The sequence below is a fragment of the Periophthalmus magnuspinnatus genome, chromosome 3 (assembly GCF_009829125.3).
Source record: "Periophthalmus magnuspinnatus isolate fPerMag1 chromosome 3, fPerMag1.2.pri, whole genome shotgun sequence".
NCBI classification, from domain to species: Eukaryota; Metazoa; Chordata; class Actinopteri; order Gobiiformes; family Gobiidae; genus Periophthalmus; species Periophthalmus magnuspinnatus.
The window spans coordinates 36,744,466-36,766,769 of record NC_047128.1 but is presented as its reverse complement, the minus strand read 5'-3'; the positions used below and the strand labels follow the sequence as shown (position 1 = coordinate 36,766,769).

General features: G+C 42.0%; 1 protein-coding gene across 1 annotated transcript; it reads right to left on the bottom strand.

Moving 5' to 3' along the window:
• Positions 1-5,835: 5,835 nt before the first annotated feature.
• fgf19 (fibroblast growth factor 19) lies at positions 5,836-18,272 on the bottom strand. The gene is made up of 3 exons (XM_033989850.2): positions 18,065-18,272; positions 16,738-16,841; positions 5,836-6,150 (listed from the first exon to the last, which is right to left on the bottom strand). The coding sequence occupies exons 1-3, from the start codon at positions 18,270-18,272 to the stop codon at positions 5,836-5,838; spliced, it is 627 nt and encodes a 208-aa protein (XP_033845741.1).
• Positions 18,273-22,304: the final 4,032 nt, after the last annotated feature.

The window sequence follows — 22,304 nt, the reverse complement described above, 5'->3', positions numbered from 1 at the left end:
AGCTCTTTGTCCCTGTGCATTTACAAACTGTCCTCTGTGTTTTTTCTGTTTCTTTTGGAGTCATGTCTTCTTCCTGCAGTGTCCTTTTTTCTGTTTCTTTTGGAGTCATGTCTTCTTCCTGCAGAGTGTCCTTTTTTCTGTGTCTTTTGGAGTCATGTCTTCTTCCTGCAGACTGTCCTTTCAGTCCATGTCCTCAGTCCTCGTTTCACTGTGGATAATGACACACTCTTACAGCTTCAGCAGCTTCTTCTCTAGGTCTTTTTCTTTTGTTCTTGTGTTGATCATTTCAGACCAAAGCTCGTTCGTCTCTGGGACACGTGTCCTTCCTGAGCGGTGTGACGCTGGACAGTCCCATGGTCTTTATACTTGTGTTTAATTGTTTGAACGTGGCTCCTTCAGGAGGAAACTGCACCGAGGATGAACCAGACTGGAGCAGGTCCACAGTTCACTTCATGATATTTGGGCTGATTCTTTTGACTTTCCCCTGATGTTACACAAAGAAGCAGAGTGTTTCAGGAGTGTTTCAGGAGTGTTTCAGGAGTGTTTCAGGTGTGTTTCAGGAGTGTTTCAGGAGTGTTTCAGGAGTGTTTCAGGAGTGTTTCAGGAGTGTTTCAGGAGTGTTTCAGGAGTGTTTCAGGTGTGTTTCAGGAGTGTTTCAGGTGAGCTTCAGACACATCCACAGGTTTGTCTCTGATTAACTCAGATGTGTCAATAAACCAATCAGAAGCTTCCAAAGACATGACATCATCATCTGGGTTTTCCCAAACTGTTTAAAGTCATAATAATCTTACTCTATGTGAACTTCTGACTTTGAAGAAAGTCATGAAAAATCATCTATTCTGGCGTTTGTCAAATAGAAATAATGTTGTTAATCCTAATTGACCTAAAACAGGAGAAGTTTAGTCTGATTCATGTCACAGTGAGGGGGAAAAGTGTATGTGTCTTTTTATATAGTGACTGTAAACGTCTAGTTGCAGCTGTACAAACCAAATCTGTCGACAAAGAAATCCATTTAAACTGGATTCATCTTTTTCAGATGTTTATGTCCCAAATATGGTTAATTTAATACACAGAAATGCCTTTTTTAAATATGAAAACATAACATCATACTGTAATCCTTTGATATTATTTATGTTCAGAGCATTGATCCCCTCATCACAACATTTAGCCATTAGCCGTTAGCATTGTGCAGTCGGTGCAGTGAACTTGAGACCTGTGCTGTCTGATTGTGATGCCTTTCTTTAGTTTGAAAACCGTTACTCGAGTAAGTAAAGATGAGCTGATGGTCGGAGTGTCTGATGGGGACAGATGTAACTTTGGCTTTAAGGACCAAAATGACATAAAAAACTACAAATGTGAACAGAAACGGTTACAGTGGAAGTTTCTGTTCCGCTGTTTTTGCACAGTTTTTATGTTATTATTGATAGTTTGCGGATGATGTCGTCAACATTCCCTGCAGGTGTGATGCTAACTGTGGGCACTGCTCTGTCTGAAGTTCTGTTACTCCAGTTAGACTTTAATCTGAGCTTTGGTTTAATACAGTCTGACCATAAAGATCTGACTTATCTGAACTCCAACAGGTGAGTTGATCTGTGCTGTTAAACAAGTCCCTCTCAAATAACATTAGAGTCACACACTAGCATTAGCATTAGCATTAGCATTAGCATTAGCCAACAGTTTTTCAGTGAGTCACTCTTAAACTGAACCTTGAGCTCGGGTTGATCACAGGCTCCTGAAAATGTGCTGTTTAAATCAGTTTGTAGTATTTCTCGACTTTTCTACCTTAAAACATTTTCAGCGGTGTTCGAACATTGTGTCGCCATGGTTACTGCTGAACATTCCACTATAGAGATGCATGTAAAACACCCCCATCGTGACGCCGTCCTCATTCGGGTCGTGTTATTTTGCACGTGGCCCATCGTGACAGTAGATTTGTTCTGTAGAGTCAGAGCCGGTTCAAAGCCTCCAGAGAATCGGTTCTGTGTGACATTTTGGTCACATTCAACATTTTACACAAATCAAACCACTTTATATCAGATGTTAGCGGCAAAACCTTTCTCAAATTCTCCACTTAAATGAATGTGATTCTTGGTGAACTGGAAATGCATCTCATGAGGTTTAAGATTCTTTAGAGGTAAAAGTGGAAAGGTCAAAGAGCGCGGTAGTGAAATGTGTCTCCAAAACATCTGGATATATCTCTTGCCTTGTCCTTTAATTCTTTTGAGCAGTGTAACCTCTGTGTTTTATAGGAATTCATATTTTTTTACTGCAGAGCTATGAAACTAATACTCAGGTTTTATAAAGACTTATATTTGGATTTTTTTTTAAAAATGGAACCATTTCTTATGCAACAGTATGACTCTGTGATGCGTCAGTAATCCAGTCTCAAAAGGGTTATTCTGGTTAAATGTCACCACGGCGACATAGGCTCACTGTATTCTACGGGCGATACGCAGTAATACTTTGGAAAGTATCACAATAACTATCTCACACACATACAAGTCTCGTATTCATATGCATAAAAACTACTGCTTTTACCTTGGCTTATACAGAGCATGTGTTTTGTTTCATTCTCACATGTTTAACACAAACCTGCAGATTTAGGCTGAGTTCTTCTCTCAAACTGAAAACACTCTGTTCCACCTTGTGATGTCATCATGTGGTGACACAGGAAGTGCTCCACTGTGTTTTTAAACTCCACCTTCACTAGAATCATTTCAGTCCTGGAGTTGTCTCTTATCTCGATTGAACTAAAGGTAAAAGGAGGAGTTAATGTGAAAACTACCACTTGATGACATCACAAGGTGGAACAGAGGGTTTTGAGCTTTGGAAATGTGACAGACGAATAATAAAGTGTGACTCAAACATGTGTGAATGAAACAAAACACAGGTTTGTTTTTGATGAGGTAATAACGTGGCTTAAAGCTACGAGAGACAGTTTTGTGTGATATAGAACTGTAGATTCTCTAGAGTACAGACTCCGCCCATCTCTAGAGTACAGACTCCGCCCATCTCTAGAGTACAGACTCCGCCCATCGCCCCTGTGCAGCGCTGTGATGTTTAATGCACAGATGTTGCTTACTGCAGCTGGTCAGAACCCTGTGAACATAACTCCTCATTTATATCCACAGATAAGAAGTCGCCTGTTTAAAGATGTTTGTTCCGGATGCTTTGGTTTTGTTTATTAAATGCAACAAGACATTCAAGACTCAAGACTTTTTTTTTTTTTTTTTTGGTTTACTTTTTTCAAAATGTTTTCAAACTCTGAAATGTGTAAATCTGTAACGGCGTCTGCTTTCCCAACACTCCTCTGTCCTTTCCAGCTTCTGAACACTAAAGTTTGACTGTTTTAATGTTGGTGAAACTGTTATGTAACTGCTGTTTGTTTAGTTTTTGAAAATAGGTTTAAGGAAACTGAGATAAATATGAGGAGACGATGTCCTGTTTACAGTGTCCCGCTGAGAGACACGGGTGAGCTGTGTCCAAAGGGATGGGCTGTGATTGTCTTATAGAATCATGTGCTGAACTGTGCACTTTGACTCCAAATCACACTATTTATATCATGTTCTCATGGTAAGAAGTGAATACATTTGTATTTTATGAAGCTGATTTTATCTTGAATCTAAAGTAATAAAAATGTCTAATTTGATCTGTTTGAATCACGTTACTTTTAAAACTACAGCTGTTGCACCAAACAAGTGTTATTCAATAGCAACGTTATAAGATAAAGATATTTATTCATATGAACAGATTTAGAGACAGACTGAGCTCAGCCCGGCTCATTCAGGACCTCGCCTCTCTGGAGATGATGAGGTCTTTGGGCTGAAAGATGAACAAGAGACGGAGTGAGAGGGTCGAGAGAGCAGAGATAGGCTTGTATTAATGGGGCTTGTGGGTAATTAAAGGTGTGGCTGAGGTGAGCTGTGGTTCTCTTCAAAGTTTCTCTTCAGGGGGCGCTCTGGTTCCTGCAGGAGGAGGGTCTGAGGACAGGGGGCGCTCTGGTTCCCGCAGGAGGAGGGTCTGAGGACAGGGGGCGCTCTGGTTCCCGCAGGAGGAGGGTCTGAGGACAGGGGGCGCTCTGGGACAGTGGTTCCCGCAGGAGGAGGGTCTGAGGACAGGGGGCGCTCTGGTTCCCCCAGGAGGAGGGTCTGAGGACAGGGGGCGCTCTGGTTCCCGCAGGAGGAGGGTCTGAGGACAGGGGGCGCTCTGGTTCCCGCAGGAGGAGGGTCTGAGGACAGGGGGCGCTCTGGTTCCCCCAGGAGGAGGGTCTGAGGACAGGGGGCGCTCTGGTTCCCCCAGGAGGAGGGTCTGAGGACAGGGGGCGCTCTGGTTCCCCCAGGAGGAGGGTCTGAGGACAGGGGGCGCTCTGGTTCCCCCAGGAGGAGGGTCTGAGGACAGGGGGCGCTCTGGTTTTCCACTGTTTCACATTAAAAGTACAGAGTGTTTTTAAAGCTGCACTGCAGCTGGTGAAGTGGGTCACCTCTCAACAGGTGGAAGTTTAATGCCATACTGTGGCACATTCTAACATCGTCAAGGATACAAGTGAAACCTTCACCAGTAAAGTTACATAGTGTTACTTTAACTGACATTATTATTATTATTATTATTATTATTATTATTATTATTATTATTATTCACAGCACAGTCACTGGACAGACGGGTTGACAGGAGCAGACAGGTGAAGTTGAATAGTGTAGACAGGTGTAGACAGGTGTAGACAGGTGTAGACGGGTGTAGACAGGTGAAGTTGAATAGTGTAGACGGGTGTAGACGGGTGTAGACAGGTGTAGACAGGTGTAGACGGGTGTAGACAGGTGTAGACGGGTGTAGACGGGTGTAGACCGGTGTAGACAGGTGTAGACGGGTGTAGACCGGTGTAGACAGGTGTAGACGGGTGTAGACAGGTGTAGACAGGTGTAGACGGTGTAGACAGGTGTAGACGGGTGTAGACAGGTGTAGACAGGTGAAGTTGAATAGTGTAGACGGGTGTAGACAGGTGTAGACAGGTGTAGACGGGTGTAGACGGGTGTAGACAGGTGTAGATGGGTGTAGACAGGTGTAGATGAGTGTAGACAGGTGTAGACGGGTGTAGACGGGTGTAGACGGGTGTAGACGGGTGTAGATGGGTGTAGACGGGTGTAGACGGGTGTAGACGGGTGTAGACAGGTGTAGACGGGTGTAGACGGGTGTAGACGGGTGTAGACAGGTGTAGATAGGTGTAGACAGGTGTAGACGGGTGTAGACGGGTGTAGACGGGTGTAGACAGGTGTAGACAGGTGTAGACGGGTGTAGACGGGTGTAGACAGGTGTAGACAGGTGTAGACGGGTGTAGACAGGTGTAGACGGGTGTAGACGGGTGTAGACAGGTGTAGACGGGTCTGGTGACACAGATCAGTGGATCCACACATTGCTGAGTTTATTTACAGTATTTGAGTTTTTAAACATGTTTTAACTGCGGCCTGTGTCAGTGTGCTGCACAGTCACACACTCACCAGCAGAGGGCAGTAACGCCGCACTAATCAACAACAGTTTAACTCGCGCGTTTCCTCTGGACTAAACTGCAAAACAGACTGTACAGACTCTTCATACAGCACTGAGCAAGTCCCATCGTCTTAAATAAATACTTGAGCTGTAAAAAAAATCACACTATCGTAGTGTCCTTCACATGTCCTCTGCCGCTGTCCTCTGACAGGACATTGTCCCTGGGACAGTCTTTCTGGAAGCTCTGTAGAGCTCGGGGGCTCAGGCTGAGGTGGAGTGTTGTGGTCTCTTCTCTGGACCCTCAGCTGTCCCGGCTGTGCTCTGTCTTTGGAGGTGAATATACCTGTGTGCGTCTCATCTCTCGTGGAAACTCGGGCTGTGGATGATCTGAGAGAGCTTTCCAAACGCCTCCATGTGCTCCAGCGGCTCCTGGGGGTGTGTGGTGAGGGGCGGGACAGAGGGGGGGAGGCGGGGCAGAGCGGGCCCCTCCAGAGTGCTGACCCGGGGCAGGAATTGGGCCAGAGCCGGCGCTCCTCTGTCCCGCCCCCTCTGCCTCTGCCGCGGGCTGCCCAGGCTCAGCAGAAGCCCGTGTGTGTCGGACGAGTACGCGCTGTATCCATCCGCCAGCACCTGCTCTCTGAAGGAGCAGTCCTCTCTCAAGTACGCCCTCTGTAGGACACAGGACACGGGACATCAGTCATCATGAATCAGCCTGATCACTTTAGTCTGCAGTTCTACTGATGCAGTTAAACACAAACCCCAGTCTCACTCCAAAGAGCCCTCACACAGGGAGAACACGCAAACTCCACACGTAAACTCCACACGCAAACTCCACACGCAAACTCCACACGCAAACTCCACACGCAAACTCCACACGCAAACTCCACACAGTCTCTGTCAAACCTGGGACCTTGTTGCTGTGAGGCGTCAGTGCTGTTACAGTGAAGCCCTTATACAGTACCATAGATGTATGTGCTTTATTCAGCAGCTGAACTCTCTCAGTCTGTTTGTGTTGTGCGTTTCCACTCGGGGCCACATGTTCCCAGGGGCCTGTTTGTGTTGGCGCACACTCGGGGCCAAGGCTGCTGTGGCTCTGCTGTTCATTCAGATTTTGGGCTGGGTAAATACCTGCTCCACTGGACAAAGGTCGATGAACCCAGTGTTTGAGCTGTTTTCACTGCAGCAGCACTGAGACTCTCCAAGAAATGTCCTCTGAAATACACACGTGTGTGTTTCAGTGTGTGTTTGTTTCAGTGTGTGTGTGTTTCAGTGTGCGTTTGTTTCAGTGTGTGTTTGTTTCAGTGTGTGTTTATTTCAGTGTGTGTTTGTTTCAGTGTGTGTTTGTTTCAGTGTGTGTGTGTGTTTCAGTGTGTGTTTATTTCAGTGTGTGTTTGTTTCAGTGTGTGTTTGTTTCAGTGTGTGTTTGTTTCAGTGTGTGTTTATTTCAGTGTGTGTTTGTTTCAGTGTGTGTTTATTTCAGTGTGTGTTTGTTTCAGTGTGTGTTTATTTCAGTGTGTGTTTGTTTCAGTGTGTGTTTGTTTCAGTGTGTGTTTATTTCAGTGTGTGTTTATTTCAGTGTGTGTTTGTTTCAGTGTGTGTTTGTTTCAGTGTGTGTGTGTTTCAGTGTGTGTTTATTTCAGTGTGTGTGTGTGTTTCAGTGTGTGTGTGTTTCAGTGTGTGTTTGTTTCAGTGTGTGTTTGTTTCAGTGTGTGTTTATTTCAGTGTGTGTTTGTTTCAGTGTGTGTTTGTTTCAGTGTGTGTTTATTTCAGTGTGTGTTTATTTCAGTGTGTGTGTGTTTCAGTGTGTGTTTATTTCAGTGTGTGTTTGTTTCAGTGTGTGTTTATTTCAGTGTGTGTGTGTTTCAGTGTGTGTTTGTTTCAGTGTGTGTTTATTTCAGTGTGTGTTTATTTCAGTGTGTGTTTGTTTCAGTGTGTGTTTATTTCAGTGTGTGTTTATTTCAGTGTGTGTTTGTTTCAGTGTGTGTTTATTTCAGTGTGTGTGTTTCAGTGTGTGTGTTTCAGTGTGTGTTTGTTTCAGTGTGTGTTTGTTTCAGTGTGTGTTTGTTTCAGTGTGTGTGTGTTTCAGTGTGTGTTTGTTTCAGTGTGTGTTTGTTTCAGTGTGTGTTTGTTTCAGTGTGTGTGTGTGTTTCAGTGTGTGTGTGTTTCAGTGTGTGTTTGTTTCAGTGTGTGTTTGTTTCAGTGTGTGTTTATTTCAGTGTGTGTTTATTTCAGTGTGTGTTTATTTCAGTGTGTGTTTGTTTCAGTGTGTGTTTGTTTCAGTGTGTGTGTGTTTCAGTGTGTGTTTATTTCAGTGTGTGTGTGTGTTTCAGTGTGTGTGTGTTTCAGTGTGTGTTTGTTTCAGTGTGTGTTTGTTTCAGTGTGTGTTTATTTCAGTGTGTGTTTGTTTCAGTGTGTGTTTGTTTCAGTGTGTGTTTATTTCAGTGTGTGTTTATTTCAGTGTGTGTGTGTTTCAGTGTGTGTTTATTTCAGTGTGTGTTTGTTTCAGTGTGTGTTTATTTCAGTGTGTGTGTGTTTCAGTGTGTGTTTGTTTCAGTGTGTGTTTATTTCAGTGTGTGTTTATTTCAGTGTGTGTTTGTTTCAGTGTGTGTTTATTTCAGTGTGTGTTTATTTCAGTGTGTGTTTGTTTCAGTGTGTGTTTATTTCAGTGTGTGTGTTTCAGTGTGTGTTTGTTTCAGTGTGTGTTTGTTTCAGTGTGTGTTTATTTCAGTGTGTAATTATTTCAGTGTGTGTTTATTTCAGTGTGTGTTTGTTTCAGTGTGTGTTTGTTTCAGTGTGTGTTTATTTCAGTGTGTGTTTGTTTCAGTGTGTGTTTGTTTCAGTGTGTGTGTGTTTCAGTGTGTGTTTGTTTCAGTGTGTGTTTATTTCAGTGTGTGTTTGTTTCAGTGTGTGTTTATTTCAGTGTGTGTTTGTTTCAGTGTGTGTTTGTTTCAGTGTGTGTGTGTTTCAGTGTGTGTTTGTTTCAGTGTGTGTTTGTTTCAGTGTGTGTTTGTTTCAGTGTGTGTTTGTTTCAGTGTGTGTTTGTTTCAGTGTGTGTGTTTCAGTGTGTGTTTGTTTCAGTGTGTGTGTGTTTCAGTGTGTGTTTGTTTCAGTGTGTGTTTATTTCAGTGTATGTTTGTTTCAGTGTGTGTTTGTTTCAGTGTGTGTGTGTTTCAGTGTGTGTGTTTCAGTGTGTGTTTGTTTCAGTGTGTGTTTATTTCAGTGTGTGTTTGTTTCAGTGTGTGTTTGTTTCAGTGTGTGTTTATTTCAGTGTGTGTGTGTGTTTCAGTGTGTGTTTGTTTCAGTGTGTGTGTGTTTCAGTGTGTGTTTGTTTCAGTGTGTGTTTATTTCAGTGTGTGTTTGTTTCAGTGTGTGTTTGTTTCAGTGTGTGTTTATTTCAGTGTGTGTGTGTGTTTCAGTGTGTGTTTGTTTCAGTGTGTGTGTGTGTTTCAGTGTGTGTTTGTTTCAGTGTATGTTTGTTTCAGTGTGTGTTTGTTTCAGTGTGTGTGTGTGTTTCAGTGTGTGTGTTTCAGTGTGTGTGTGTTTCAGTGTGTGTTTATTTCAGTGTGTGTTTATTTCAGTGTGTGTTTGTTTCAGTGTGTGTTTATTTCAGTGTGTGTTTATTTCAGTGTGTGTGTGTGTGTTTCAGTGTGTGTGTTTATTTCAGTGTGTGTTTATTTCAGTGTGTGTTTGTTTCAGTGTGTGTGTGTTTCAGTGTGTGTGTTTCAGTGTGTTTCAGTGTGTGTTTATTTCAGTGTGTGTTTGTTTCAGTGTGTGTTTGTTTCAGTGTGTGTTTATTTCAGTGTGTGTTTGTTTCAGTGTGTGTTTGTTTCAGTGTGTGTTTGTTTCAGTGTGTGTTTATTTCAGTGTGTGTTTGTTTCAGTGTGTGTTTATTTCAGTGTGTGTTTGTTTCAGTGTGTGTTTATTTCAGTGTGTGTTTGTTTCAGTGTGTGTTTGTTTCAGTGTGTGTTTATTTCAGTGTGTGTTTATTTCAGTGTGTGTTTGTTTCAGTGTGTGTTTGTTTCAGTGTGTGTGTGTGTTTCAGTGTGTGTGTGTTTCAGTGTGTGTTTGTTTCAGTGTGTGTTTGTTTCAGTGTGTGTTTATTTCAGTGTGTGTTTGTTTCAGTGTGTGTTTGTTTCAGTGTGTGTTTGTTTCAGTGTGTGTTTATTTCAGTGTGTGTTTATTTCAGTGTGTGTGTGTGTGTTTCAGTGTGTGTTTATTTCAGTGTGTGTTTATTTCAGTGTGTGTTTGTTTCAGTGTGTGTTTATTTCAGTGTGTGTTTGTTTCAGTGTGTGTTTATTTCAGTGTGTGTTTATTTCAGTGTGTGTGTGTTTCAGTGTGTGTTTATTTCAGTGTGTGTTTGTTTCAGTGTGTGTTTATTTCAGTGTATGTGTGTTTCAGTGTGTGTTTGTTTCAGTGTGTGTTTATTTCAGTGTGTGTTTATTTCAGTGTGTGTTTATTTCAGTGTGTGTTTGTTTCAGTGTGTGTTTATTTCAGTGTGTGTTTATTTCAGTGTGTGTTTGTTTCAGTGTGTGTTTATTTCAGTGTGTGTGTTTCAGTGTGTGTTTGTTTCAGTGTGTGTTTGTTTCAGTGTGTGTTTATTTCAGTGTGTGTTTGTTTCAGTGTGTGTTTGTTTCAGTGTGTGTTTGTTTCAGTGTGTGTGTGTTTCAGTGTGTGTTTGTTTCAGTGTGTGTTTGTTTCAGTGTGTGTTTATTTCAGTGTGTGTTTGTTTCAGTGTGTGTTTGTTTCAGTGTGTGTGTTTCAGTGTGTGTTTGTTTCAGTGTGTGTGTGTTTCAGTGTGTGTTTGTTTCAGTGTGTGTTTATTTCAGTGTATGTTTGTTTCAGTGTGTGTTTGTTTCAGTGTGTGTGTGTTTCAGTGTGTGTGTTTCAGTGTGTGTTTGTTTCAGTGTGTGTTTATTTCAGTGTGTGTTTGTTTCAGTGTGTGTTTGTTTCAGTGTGTGTTTATTTCAGTGTGTGTGTGTGTGTTTCAGTGTGTGTTTGTTTCAGTGTGTGTGTGTTTCAGTGTGTGTTTGTTTCAGTGTATGTTTGTTTCAGTGTGTGTTTGTTTCAGTGTGTGTGTGTGTTTCAGTGTGTGTGTTTCAGTGTGTGTGTGTGTTTCAGTGTGTGTTTATTTCAGTGTGTGTTTATTTCAGTGTGTGTTTGTTTCAGTGTGTGTTTATTTCAGTGTGTGTTTGTTTCAGTGTGTGTGTGTTTCAGTGTGTGTGTGTTTCAGTGTGTGTGTTTATTTCAGTGTGTGTTTATTTCAGTGTGTGTTTGTTTCAGTGTGTGTGTGTTTCAGTGTGTGTGTTTCAGTGTGTGTGTGTTTCAGTGTGTGTTTATTTCAGTGTGTGTTTGTTTCAGTGTGTGTTTGTTTCAGTGTGTGTGTGTGTTTCAGTGTGTGTGTGTTTCAGTGTGTGTGTGTTTCAGTGTGTGTGTTTATTTCAGTGTGTGTTTGTTTCAGTGTGTGTGTGTTTCAGTGTGTGTGTGTTTCAGTGTGTGTTTGTTTCAGTGTGTGTGTGTTTCAGCGTGTGTTTATTTCAGTGTGTGTTTATTTCAGTGTGTGTTTCAGTGTGTGTGTTTATTTCAGTGTGTGTTTGTTTCAGTGTGTGTGTGTTTCAGTGTGTGTGTGTTTCAGTGTGTGTTTGTTTCAGTGTGTGTGTGTTTCAGCGTGTGTTTATTTCAGTGTGTGTTTCAGCGTGTGTTTATTTCAGTGTGTGTTTATTTCAGTGTGTGTTTCAGTGTGTGTTTATTTCAGTGTGTGTTTGTTTCAGTGTGTGTTTATTTCAGTGTGTGTTTGTTTCAGTGTGTGTTTATTTCAGTGTGTGTTTATTTCAGTGTGTGTTTGTTTCAGTGTGTGTTTATTTCAGTGTGTGTTTATTTCAGTGTGTGTTTATTTCAGTGTGTGTGTGTTTCAGTGTGTGTGTGTTTCAGTGTGTGTGTGTTTCAGTGTGTGTTTATTTCAGTGTGTGTTTGTTTCAGTGTGTGTTTATTTCAGTGTGTGTTTGTTTCAGTGTGTGTTTGTTTCAGTGTGTGTTTATTTCAGTGTGTGTTTGTTTCAGTGTGTGTTTATTTCAGTGTGTGTTTATTTCAGTGTGTGTTTATTTCAGTGTGTGTTTATTTCAGTGTGTGTTTATTTCAGTGTGTGTTTATTTCAGTGTGTGTGTGTTTCAGTGTGTGTGTGTTTCAGTGTGTGTGTGTTTCAGTGTGTGTTTATTTCAGTGTGTGTTTGTTTCAGTGTGTGTTTATTTCAGTGTGTGTTTGTTTCAGTGTGTGTGTGTTTCAGTGTGTGTTTATTTCAGTGTGTGTTTATTTCAGTGTGTGTTTATTTCAGTGTGTGTTTATTTCAGTGTGTGTTTATTTCAGTGTGTGTTTGTTTCAGTGTGTGTGTGTTTCAGTGTGTGTGTTTCAGTGTGTGTGTGTTTCAGTGTGTGTTTATTTCAGTGTGTGTTTGTTTCAGTGTGTGTTTGTTTCAGTGTGTGTTTGTTTCAGTGTGTGTGTGTGTTTCAGTGTGTGTGTGTTTCAGTGTGTGTGTGTTTCAGTGTGTGTGTTTATTTCAGTGTGTGTTTGTTTCAGTGTGTGTGTGTTTCAGTGTGTGTGTGTTTCAGTGTGTGTGTGTTTCAGTGTGTGTTTGTTTCAGTGTGTGTGTGTTTCAGCGTGTGTTTATTTCAGTGTGTGTTTATTTCAGTGTGTGTTTCAGTGTGTGTTTATTTCAGTGTGTGTTTATTTCAGTGTGTGTTTGTTTCAGTGTGTGTTTATTTCAGTGTGTGTTTATTTCAGTGTGTGTTTATTTCAGTGTGTGTGTGTGTTTCAGTGTGTGTGTGTTTCAGTGTGTGTGTGTTTCAGTGTGTGTTTATTTCAGTGTGTGTTTGTTTCAGTGTGTGTTTATTTCAGTGTGTGTTTGTTTCAGTGTGTGTGTGTTTCAGTGTGTGTTTATTTCAGTGTGTGTTTATTTCAGTGTGTGTTTGTTTCACTGTGTGTGTGTTTCAGTGTGTGTGTGTTTCAGTGTGTGTTTGTTTCAGTGTGTTACTTTGAATCATTTAAACTGTTCATTTTCTAAATATTTTCAGACATTTTTCACATTTTTTGATGCAAATATAAAGTCAGTTTTGAGGTCAGTGTCATTTTAGTGCCGAGGTTCAGATATTTCCCTCAGTTTATTTGGTTAGTAAAAAAAAAAAAAAAGCAATGTAAACTGTTGAAAATATCTTTTTTCGTTCGACTTGTGAAAGTAGTGTCCCATCTTTGTGTTGACTGTGTTAGACATTCTGAAAAACCTGATTAAATCAGGCAGTAAAGACCTAAACCTCTGCAGGACACAGCTCTGGAAACTTTTCAACTTTTTGATATTCAAGATCAACAATGTCGAAATTCACAGTTGGAAATTTTCAGATCTACTTTCACACAACAGCAAATATTGATGATTACAACATACAGTGAGGCAAATACGTATCTGAACCTCCTGTGATTTTGCAAGTTCTCCCTCTTATAAATCATGGAGGGTCTGAAATGTTCCTCTTAGGTCCATGTCCCTGTGAGAGACATAATCTAAAAAAAAAAATCTGGAAATCACATTGTATGATTTTTAAAATAATTTATTTGTATGTTACTGCTGCAAATAAGTATTTGAACACCAGCTGGAATTCTGCCCCTCCTGTTACTCCACCTTTAAAAACTCCACCTCCTCTCCACTTATTCTCCTAAATTAGAAGCTCCTGTTTGAGGTCGTTCGCTGCATAAAGACACATGTCCACCCCAGACAATCAGTAAGACTCAACTACTGACATGGACAAGACCAAAGAACTGTCAAAATGCACAAGAGACAAAACTGTAGATCTCCTCAAGGAAAGGGCAAAGGGGAAGTGTCAAGCAGCTTGGTGAAAATGGAAGAAGCTGAACATGACGGTCAATCTCCCTCGGACTGGGGCTCCATGTGAGATCTCACCTCGTGGGGTCTCAATGATCCTAAGAAAGGAGAGGAATCAACCCAGAACTACACGGGAGGAGCTGGTCAATGACCTGAAAAGAGCTGGGACCGTTTCCAAGGTTACTGTTAGTAATACACTAAGACGTCATGGTTTAAAATCATGACACAGAAGGTTCCCCTGATGAAACCAGCACATGTCCAGGCCCGTCTGTTTGACCAATGACCATTTGGATGATCCAGAGGATCATGGGAGAAAGTCATGTGGTCAGATGAGACCAAAACTTTTTGGTCTTAATTCCACTCGTCGTGTTTGGAGGAAGAAGAATGATGAGAACCATCCAAAGAACACCATCCCTACTGTGCAGCATGGGGGTGGAAACATCATGCTTTGGGGTGTTTTTCTGCACATGGGACAGGACGACTGCACTGTATAAGGAGAGGATGACCGGGGCCATGTATTGAGAGATTTTGGGGAACAACCTACTTCCCTCAGTTAGAGCATTGAAGATGGGTCATGGCTGGTTCTTCCAACATGACAATGACCCGAAGCAGAGCCAGGAGAACCAAGGAGTGGCTCCGTAAGAAGCATATCAAGGTTCTGGAGTGGCCCAGACAGTCTCCAGACCTGAACACAATAGAAAATCTTTGGAGGGAGCTCAAACTCTGTTTCTCAGCGACAGCCCAGAAACCTGACTGATCTAGAGAAGATCTGTGGAGGAGTGGGCCAGAATCCTGCAGTGTGAGCAAACTGGAGAAAAACTACAGGAAACATTTGACCTCTGTAAATGCAAACAAAGGCGACTGTACCAAATATTAACATTGATTTTCTCAGGTGTTCAAATATTTATTTGCAGCAGTAACATACAAATAAATTATTTAAAAAGTCATAAAATGTGATTTCCAGATTTTTTTTTTAGATTATGTCTCTCACAGGGACATGGACCTGAGATGAACATTTCTCCATCATTTCTAAATTGGAGAATGTGCAAAAATAATAGTGTAAAATACTGTAATCCACTGTAACTCCTGTAGTTCGGGTTGGAGCAGGTGTCAGCTCAGTTCACATGGTCCAAATGGCCATTGAACTTTCAGTTTTGTAATAATGTTGATTGTTGATGTTCTATGGTGTCCCACTTTTGCAGTTTATATGAAAACATTGTAATTTTGTACTTTTATGAACATTTGAGTTTTATAATATCTCAACTTCAAAAATGTTTTCTATTTTAAATAGAAATCTGTGTAATGCCTCAGCCGTCCAGGTCTGACCCGTGGCAAAAGACAAAATTTCATTCTGTCACTGGACAAATCGTTGTAGGACTAAAGACGTTTAGCTGCTCGTCCAAGACTCTTCCTCAGTTCTGGTCAGATTCTTCTTCAGTTCTGGTCAGACTCTTCTTCAGTTTTGGTCAGATTCTTCTTCAGTTCTGGTCAGATTCTTCTTCAGTTCTGGTCAGACTCTTCTTCAGTTCTGGTCAGATTCTTCTTCAGTTCTGGTCAGACTCTTCTTCAGTTTTGGTCAGATTCTTCTTCAGTTCTGGTCAGATTCTTCTTCAGTTTTGGTCAGATTCTTCTTCAGTTCTGGTCAGATTCTTCTTCAGTTTTGGTCAGATTCTTCTTCAGTTCTGGTCAGACTCTTCTTCAGTTCTGGTCAGGTTCGTCTTCAGTTCTGGTCAGATTCTTCTTCAGTTTTGGTCAGATTCTTCTTCAGTTTTGGTCAGATTCTTCTTCAGTTCTGGTCAGACTCTTCTTCAGTTCTGGTCAGACTCTTCTTCAGTTCTGGTCAGGTTCGTCTTCAGTTCTGGTCAGATTCCTGCTGGACACTGCCTTATCTGTCTGAAGGGGCTAACTACACTGAAACTGGAAACAGCTTTTGTCTTTCAGCCTTAATGACCCTATTCAACCTGTAATGTCCACCTATTGTTCTCTTTGTTCATGTTTGATTTGGGTCTGAGGATAGAGTTGTGGATCAGTGAGAGATTATGTCTCAGGCTCCATTTCTGTTTAAAGGATGAGTGTCTTTCTTAATAAAAATCTCTTCTTTATCTCCTCTCAATCCATTTCTTTTCTCTGGCTCAGGTCTGACCCTCAGTCTGTTCAAAGGAGGTCAGTGTCTGTGGGATGGAGATGAACAGCAGACTGTGTCCTGAGCTGTTCTCTCTGTTTATTCTCTTATGCAGATGAACAGCAGACTGTGTCCTGAGCTGTTCTCTCTGTTTATTCTCTTATGCAGATGAACAGCAGACTGTGTCCTGAGCTGTTCTCTCTTGGTGTTGGTTCATGTTAGGAAAGAAATGTCTGTGTGATGTAAATGTGTGTTTATGTCTGTGTGATGTGAATGTGTGTGTTTATGTTTGTGTGATGTAAATGTGTGTGTTTATGTTTGTGTGATGTAAATGTGTGTGTTTATGTTTGTGTGATGTAAATGTGTGTGTTTATGTTTGTGTGATGTAAATGTGTGTGTTTATGTTTGTGTGATGTGAATGTGTGTGTTTATGTCTGTGTGATGTAAATGTGTGTGTTTATGTTTGTGTGATGTAAATGTGTGTGTTTATGTCTGTGTGATGTAAATGTGTGTTTATGTCTGTGTGATGTAAATGTGTGTGTTTATGTTTGTGTGATGTAAATGTGTGTGTTTATGTTTGTGTGATGTAAATGTGTGTGTTTATGTTTGTGTGATGTGAATGTGTGTGTTTATGTTTGTGTGATGTAAATGTGTGTGTTTATGTTTGTGTGATGTAAATGTGTGTGTTTATGTTTGTGTGATGTAAATGTGTGTGTTTATGTTTGTGTGATGTAAATGTGTGTGTTTATGTCTGTGTGATGTAAATGTGTGTTTATGTCTGTGTGATGTAAATGTGTGTGTTTATGTCTGTGTGATGTAAATGTGTGTGTTTATGTTTGTGTGATGTGAATGTGTGTGTTTATGTTTGTGTGATGTAAATGTGTGTGTTTATGTTTGTGTGATGTAAATGTGTGTGTTTATGTTTGTGTGATGTGAATGTGTGTGTTTATGTTTGTGTGATGTAAATGTGTGTGTTTATGTTTGTGTGATGTAAATGTGTGTGTTCATGTCTGTGTGATGTAAATGTGTGTGTTTATGTTTGTGTGATGTAAATGTGTGTGTTTATGTTTGTGTGATGTAAATGTGTGTGTTTATGTTTGTGTGATGTGAATGTGTGTGTTTATGTTTGTGTGATGTGAATGTGTGTGTTTATGTTTGTGTGATGTAAATGTGTGTGTTTATGTTTGTGTGATGTAAATGTGTGTGTTTATGTTTGTGTGATGTGAATGTGTGTGTTTATGTTTGTGTGATGTAAATGTATTTTTCTCCTTACTGAAGTGTAGAGCGTGGCGTCCTCTCGCATACACAAAAAACGCTCAGACGCAACTCCTCTGAGAGCAACACAACCCGGGCTCAGCGGAGTGATCTCCAACAGACCTGCGACGCACACAGATGAACACACATGAACACACAGATGAACACACATGAACACACACATGAACACACACATGAACACACACATGAACACACACATGAACACACACATGAACACACACATGAACACACATGAGAACACACAGATGAACACACACCTGAAAACACATGAGCACACACATGAACACACACATGAACACACAGATGAACACACATGAACACACAGATGAACACACATGAACACACACATGAACACACACATGAACACACAGATGAACACACACATGAACACACATGAACACACACATGAACACACAGATGAACACACACATGAGACCACACAGATGAACACACATGAACACACAGATGAACACACATGAACACACACATGAACACACAGATGAACACACACATGAGACCACACAGATGAACACACATGAACACACAGATGAACACACACATGAACACACATGAACACACACATGAACACACAGATGAACACACACATGAACACACAGATGAACACACACATGAGACCACACAGATGAACACACATGAACACACAGATGAACACACATGAACACACAGATGAACACACACATGAACACACACGAGAACATACATGAACACACACGAGAACACACACATGAAAACACACGAGAACACACACATGAAAACACACGAGTACACACACGAACACACACATGAACAAACACGAGCACATACATGAACACACACACGAGCACACACATGAACACCCCCGCACACATGAGTACACACACACACACACATACACACACGCATACACAAATGGGCACACACATATACACATACACACACACCCACTCCCCAAGAACACACACATGAACACACACACGCACACACATGAACACAGACAAGAGCAGATGCACACACATACACATGAGCACAGACACATACACACATACACATGAGCACAGACACATACACACATACACATGAGCACAGACACATACACACATACACATGAGCACAGACACATACACACATACACATGAGCACAGACACGTACACACACATACAAAAATGGGCACACACACACACACGCGCACACCCCCACACACACACCCACACGCACACACACACACACACACACACCCACACCCACACCCACACCCACACACACACACACACACACACCCACACACACACACACACACACACACACACAGAGCGCGTGCTCTTACTGTAGGGGCTCTGGTCCACAGATCCGTGCACGTGTCCGTCCGCGCTGATCAGCAGGTGGAGGCCCGTCCTGGCGGCGTACAGGTGTCTGCGGCGCACCACCTGCGTCCAGCCCAGCGCCTCCGCACCGTGCTCCACCACGGGCGCGCACGCCACTCCACCGCTCAGCACCGCACCCGCCACCGTCAGAATGTGCACGAGCAGAGCCATCGTTCAAAATGTGCACAAAATCCACCGTGATGACGTCTGCAGCCTCGCGCCGCGCGGAGAGTAACGTGGCCTTATCACAAAGCGTCTTTATAAATGACGCTCTTATCAGCGCCTGATAACCTCTGTGCACGAGCCAATTCTCAGAAAGAGATCACAACACACCCCTGAAACACACAACACACACCCCCTGAACCACACACACCCCTGAGACACACACACCCCTGAACCACACAACACACACCCCTGAACCACACAACACACACCCCTGAGACACACAACACACACCCCCTGAACCACACAACACACCTCTGAAACACACAACACACACCCCCTGAAACACACACCCCTGAAACACACAACACACACCCCCTGAACCACACACACCCCTGAGACACACAACACACACCCCCTGAAACACACACACCTGAACCACACACCCCTGAACCACACACCACCGCCGCAGCATTAAAGCAGCCCTGTGGAACTTTTCTGGAGGAGGTTTGACACCTGCTGGGTCTGGTCCACACAGACGTCAATAAACATCCAGTTTCTATGGAGAAAAGCAGGTGATGCCACCAAGTTACTGGTCAGATCAGTGGAGAGGTGATTGATAATAAGAATTTTATTTTATTTTATTTTTATTTTATTTTTTTTGAGCATTTAAAACATCTGTGATTAAAAACATTCAACAGTTTAATGCTGCATTCACCAGTGAAACTCACACTGTTATTCAGGCCCATGGGCTTCAGTCTGACTCAGGTGAGTTTTTAAAAACATTAAATCGACAGTAAAGTCACAGAGAAAAACCAGAGGGTTGGTCCAAAGCCTCGGTGTTTGGTCATTCACGGCCTCCAGCCCCCGGCAAATGAACTCAGTGAGTTCAGTCAGATCAATACGGAGACGGTCAGTAGGGCTGACACACAACTGTAAATACATTTGTGATGTTTCAAAAGTAATATTCAGAGTTTGAAACATTTCAGGAGCATTCACATGGGAGAGAAGAAATCTGAACTGATAAACTAATGTATTTCAAAACATGTTTGTACAGGTCTGAACTTCAGACACAGGGTTTTTCTTTAAAGGATCTGACTCTTCGTGATTCGATAATTGCACCGACTCTAAGAGTGATTTCCACTCCACAATTATTCAGACTGATGCTCATGAGGTTTAATTTTAATGCTCTGAGCAAATCGTTTAATTCTCTCGACACTCTGTATCTGGACAGACAATGTGATCTGACAAAGACACGCTTAAAGGCCCATATCACACTGTTTAAAGGGCCCATATCACACTGTTTAAAGGCCCACATCACACTGTTTAAAGGCCCATATCACACTGTTTAAAGGCCCACATCACACTGTTTAAAGGGCCCATATCACACTGTTTAAAGGGCCACATCACACTGTTTAAAGGCCCATATCACACTGTTTAAAGGGCCCATATCACACTGTTTAAAGGCCCACATCACACTGTTTAAAGGGCCCATATCACACTGTTTAAAGGGCCACATCACACTGTTTAAAGGGCCCATATCACACTGTTTAAAGGCCCATATCACACTGTTTAAAGGCCCATATCACACTGTTTAAAGGCCCATATCACACTGTTTAAAGGCCCATATCACACTGTTTAAAGGCCCATATCACACTGTTTAAAGGCCCATATCACACTGTTTAAAGGGCCACATCACACTGTTTAAAGGCCCACATCACTGTTTAAAGAGCCATATCACACTGTTTAAAGGGCCACATCACACTGTTTAAAGAGCCATATCACACTGTTTAAAGGGCCACATCACACTGTTTAAAGAGCCATATCACACTGTTTAAAGGCCCACATCACACTGTTTAAAGGCCCATATCACACTGTTTAAAGGCCCATATCACACTGTTTAAAGGCCCACATCACAGTGTTTAAAGGCCCACATCACACTGTTTAAAGGGCCCATATCACACTGTTTAAAGGGCCCATATCACACTGTTTAAAGGCCCATATCACACTGTTTAAAGGGCCACATCACACTGTTTAAAGGGCCACATCACACTGTTTAAAGAGCCATATCACACTGTTTAAAGGGCCACATCACACTGTTTAAAGAGCCATATCACACTGTTTAAAGACCCACATCACTGTTTAAAGAGCCATATCACACTGTTTAAAGGGCCACATCACACTGTTTAAAGGGCCCATATCACACTGTTTAAAGGCCCACATCACACTGTTTAAAGGGCCCATATCACACTGTTTAAAGGGCCACATCACACTGTTTAAAGGCCCATATCACACTGTTTAAAGGCCCACATCACACTGTTTAAAGGCCCATATCACACTGTTTAAAGGGCCACATCACACTGTTTAAAGGCCCATATCACACTGTTTAAAGGGCCCATATCACACTGTTTAAAGGCCCATATCACACTGTTTAAAGGCCCACATCACACTGTTTAAAGGGCCCATATCACACTGTTTAAAGGCCCATATCACACTGTTTAAAGGCCCACATCACACTGTTTAAAGGGCCACATCACACTGTTTAAAGGCCCACATCACTGTTTAAAGAGCCATATCACACTGTTTAAAGGGCCACATCACACTGTTTAAAGAGCCATATCACACTGTTTAAAGGGCCACATCACACTGTTTAAAGAGCCATATCACACTGTTTAAAGGCCCACATCACTGTTTAAAGAGCCATATCACACTGTTTAAAGGGCCACATCACACTGTTTAAAGGGCCCATATCACACTGTTTAAAGGCCCACATCACACTGTTTAAAGGGCCCATATCACACTGTTTAAAGGCCCACATCACACTGTTTAAAGGTCCATATCACACTGTTTAAAGGCCCATATCACACTGTTTAAAGGCCCACATCACACTGTTTAAAGGCCCACATCACACTGTTTAAAGGCCCATATCACACTGTTTAAAGGGCCCATATCACACTGTTTAAAGGGCCACATCACACTGTTTAAAGGCCCACATCACACTGTTTAAAGGGCCCATATCACACTGTTTAAAGGGCCCATATCACACTGTTTAAAGGCCCATATCACACTGTTTAAAGGGCCACATCACACTGTTTAAAGGGCCACATCACACTGTTTAAAGAGCCATATCACACTGTTTAAAGGGCCACATCACACTGTTTAAAGAGCCATATCACACTGTTTAAAGGCCCACATCACACTGTTTAAAGGGCCCATATCACACTGTTTAAAGGGCCACATCACACTGTTTAAAGGCCCATATCACACTGTTTAAAGGGCCCATATCACACTGTTTAAAGGCCCATATCACACTGTTTAAAGGCCCATATCACACTGTTTAAAGGCCCATATCACACTGTTTAAAGGCCCATATCACACTGTTTAAAGGCCCATATCACACTGTTTAAAGGCCCACATCACTGGTTAAAGAGCCATATCACACTGTTTAAAGGGCCACATCACACTGTTTAAAGGGCCCATATCACACTGTTTAAAGGCCCACATCACACTGTTTAAAGGGCCCATATCACACTGTTTAAAGGGCCACATCACACTGTTTAAAGGGCCCATATCACACTGTTTAAAGGCCCACATCACACTGTTTAAAGGCCCATATCACACTGTTTAAAGGCCCATATCACACTGTTTAAAGGCCCACATCACACTGTTTAAAGGCCCACATCACACTGTTTAAAGGGCCCATATCACACTGTTTAAAGGGCCACATCACACTGTTTAAAGGCCCACATCACACTGTTTAAAGGGCCCATATCACACTGTTTAAAGGGCCCATATCACACTGTTTAAAGGCCCATATCACACTGTTTAAAGGGCCACATCACACTGTTTAAAGGCCCATATCACACTGTTTAAAGGGCCCATATCACACTGTTTAAAGGCCCATATCACACTGTTTAAAGGCCCATATCACACTGTTTAAAGGGCCACATCACACTGTTTAAAGGCCCATATCACACTGTTTAAAGGCCCATATCACACTGTTTAAAGGGCCCACATCACACTGTTTAAAGGCCCATATCA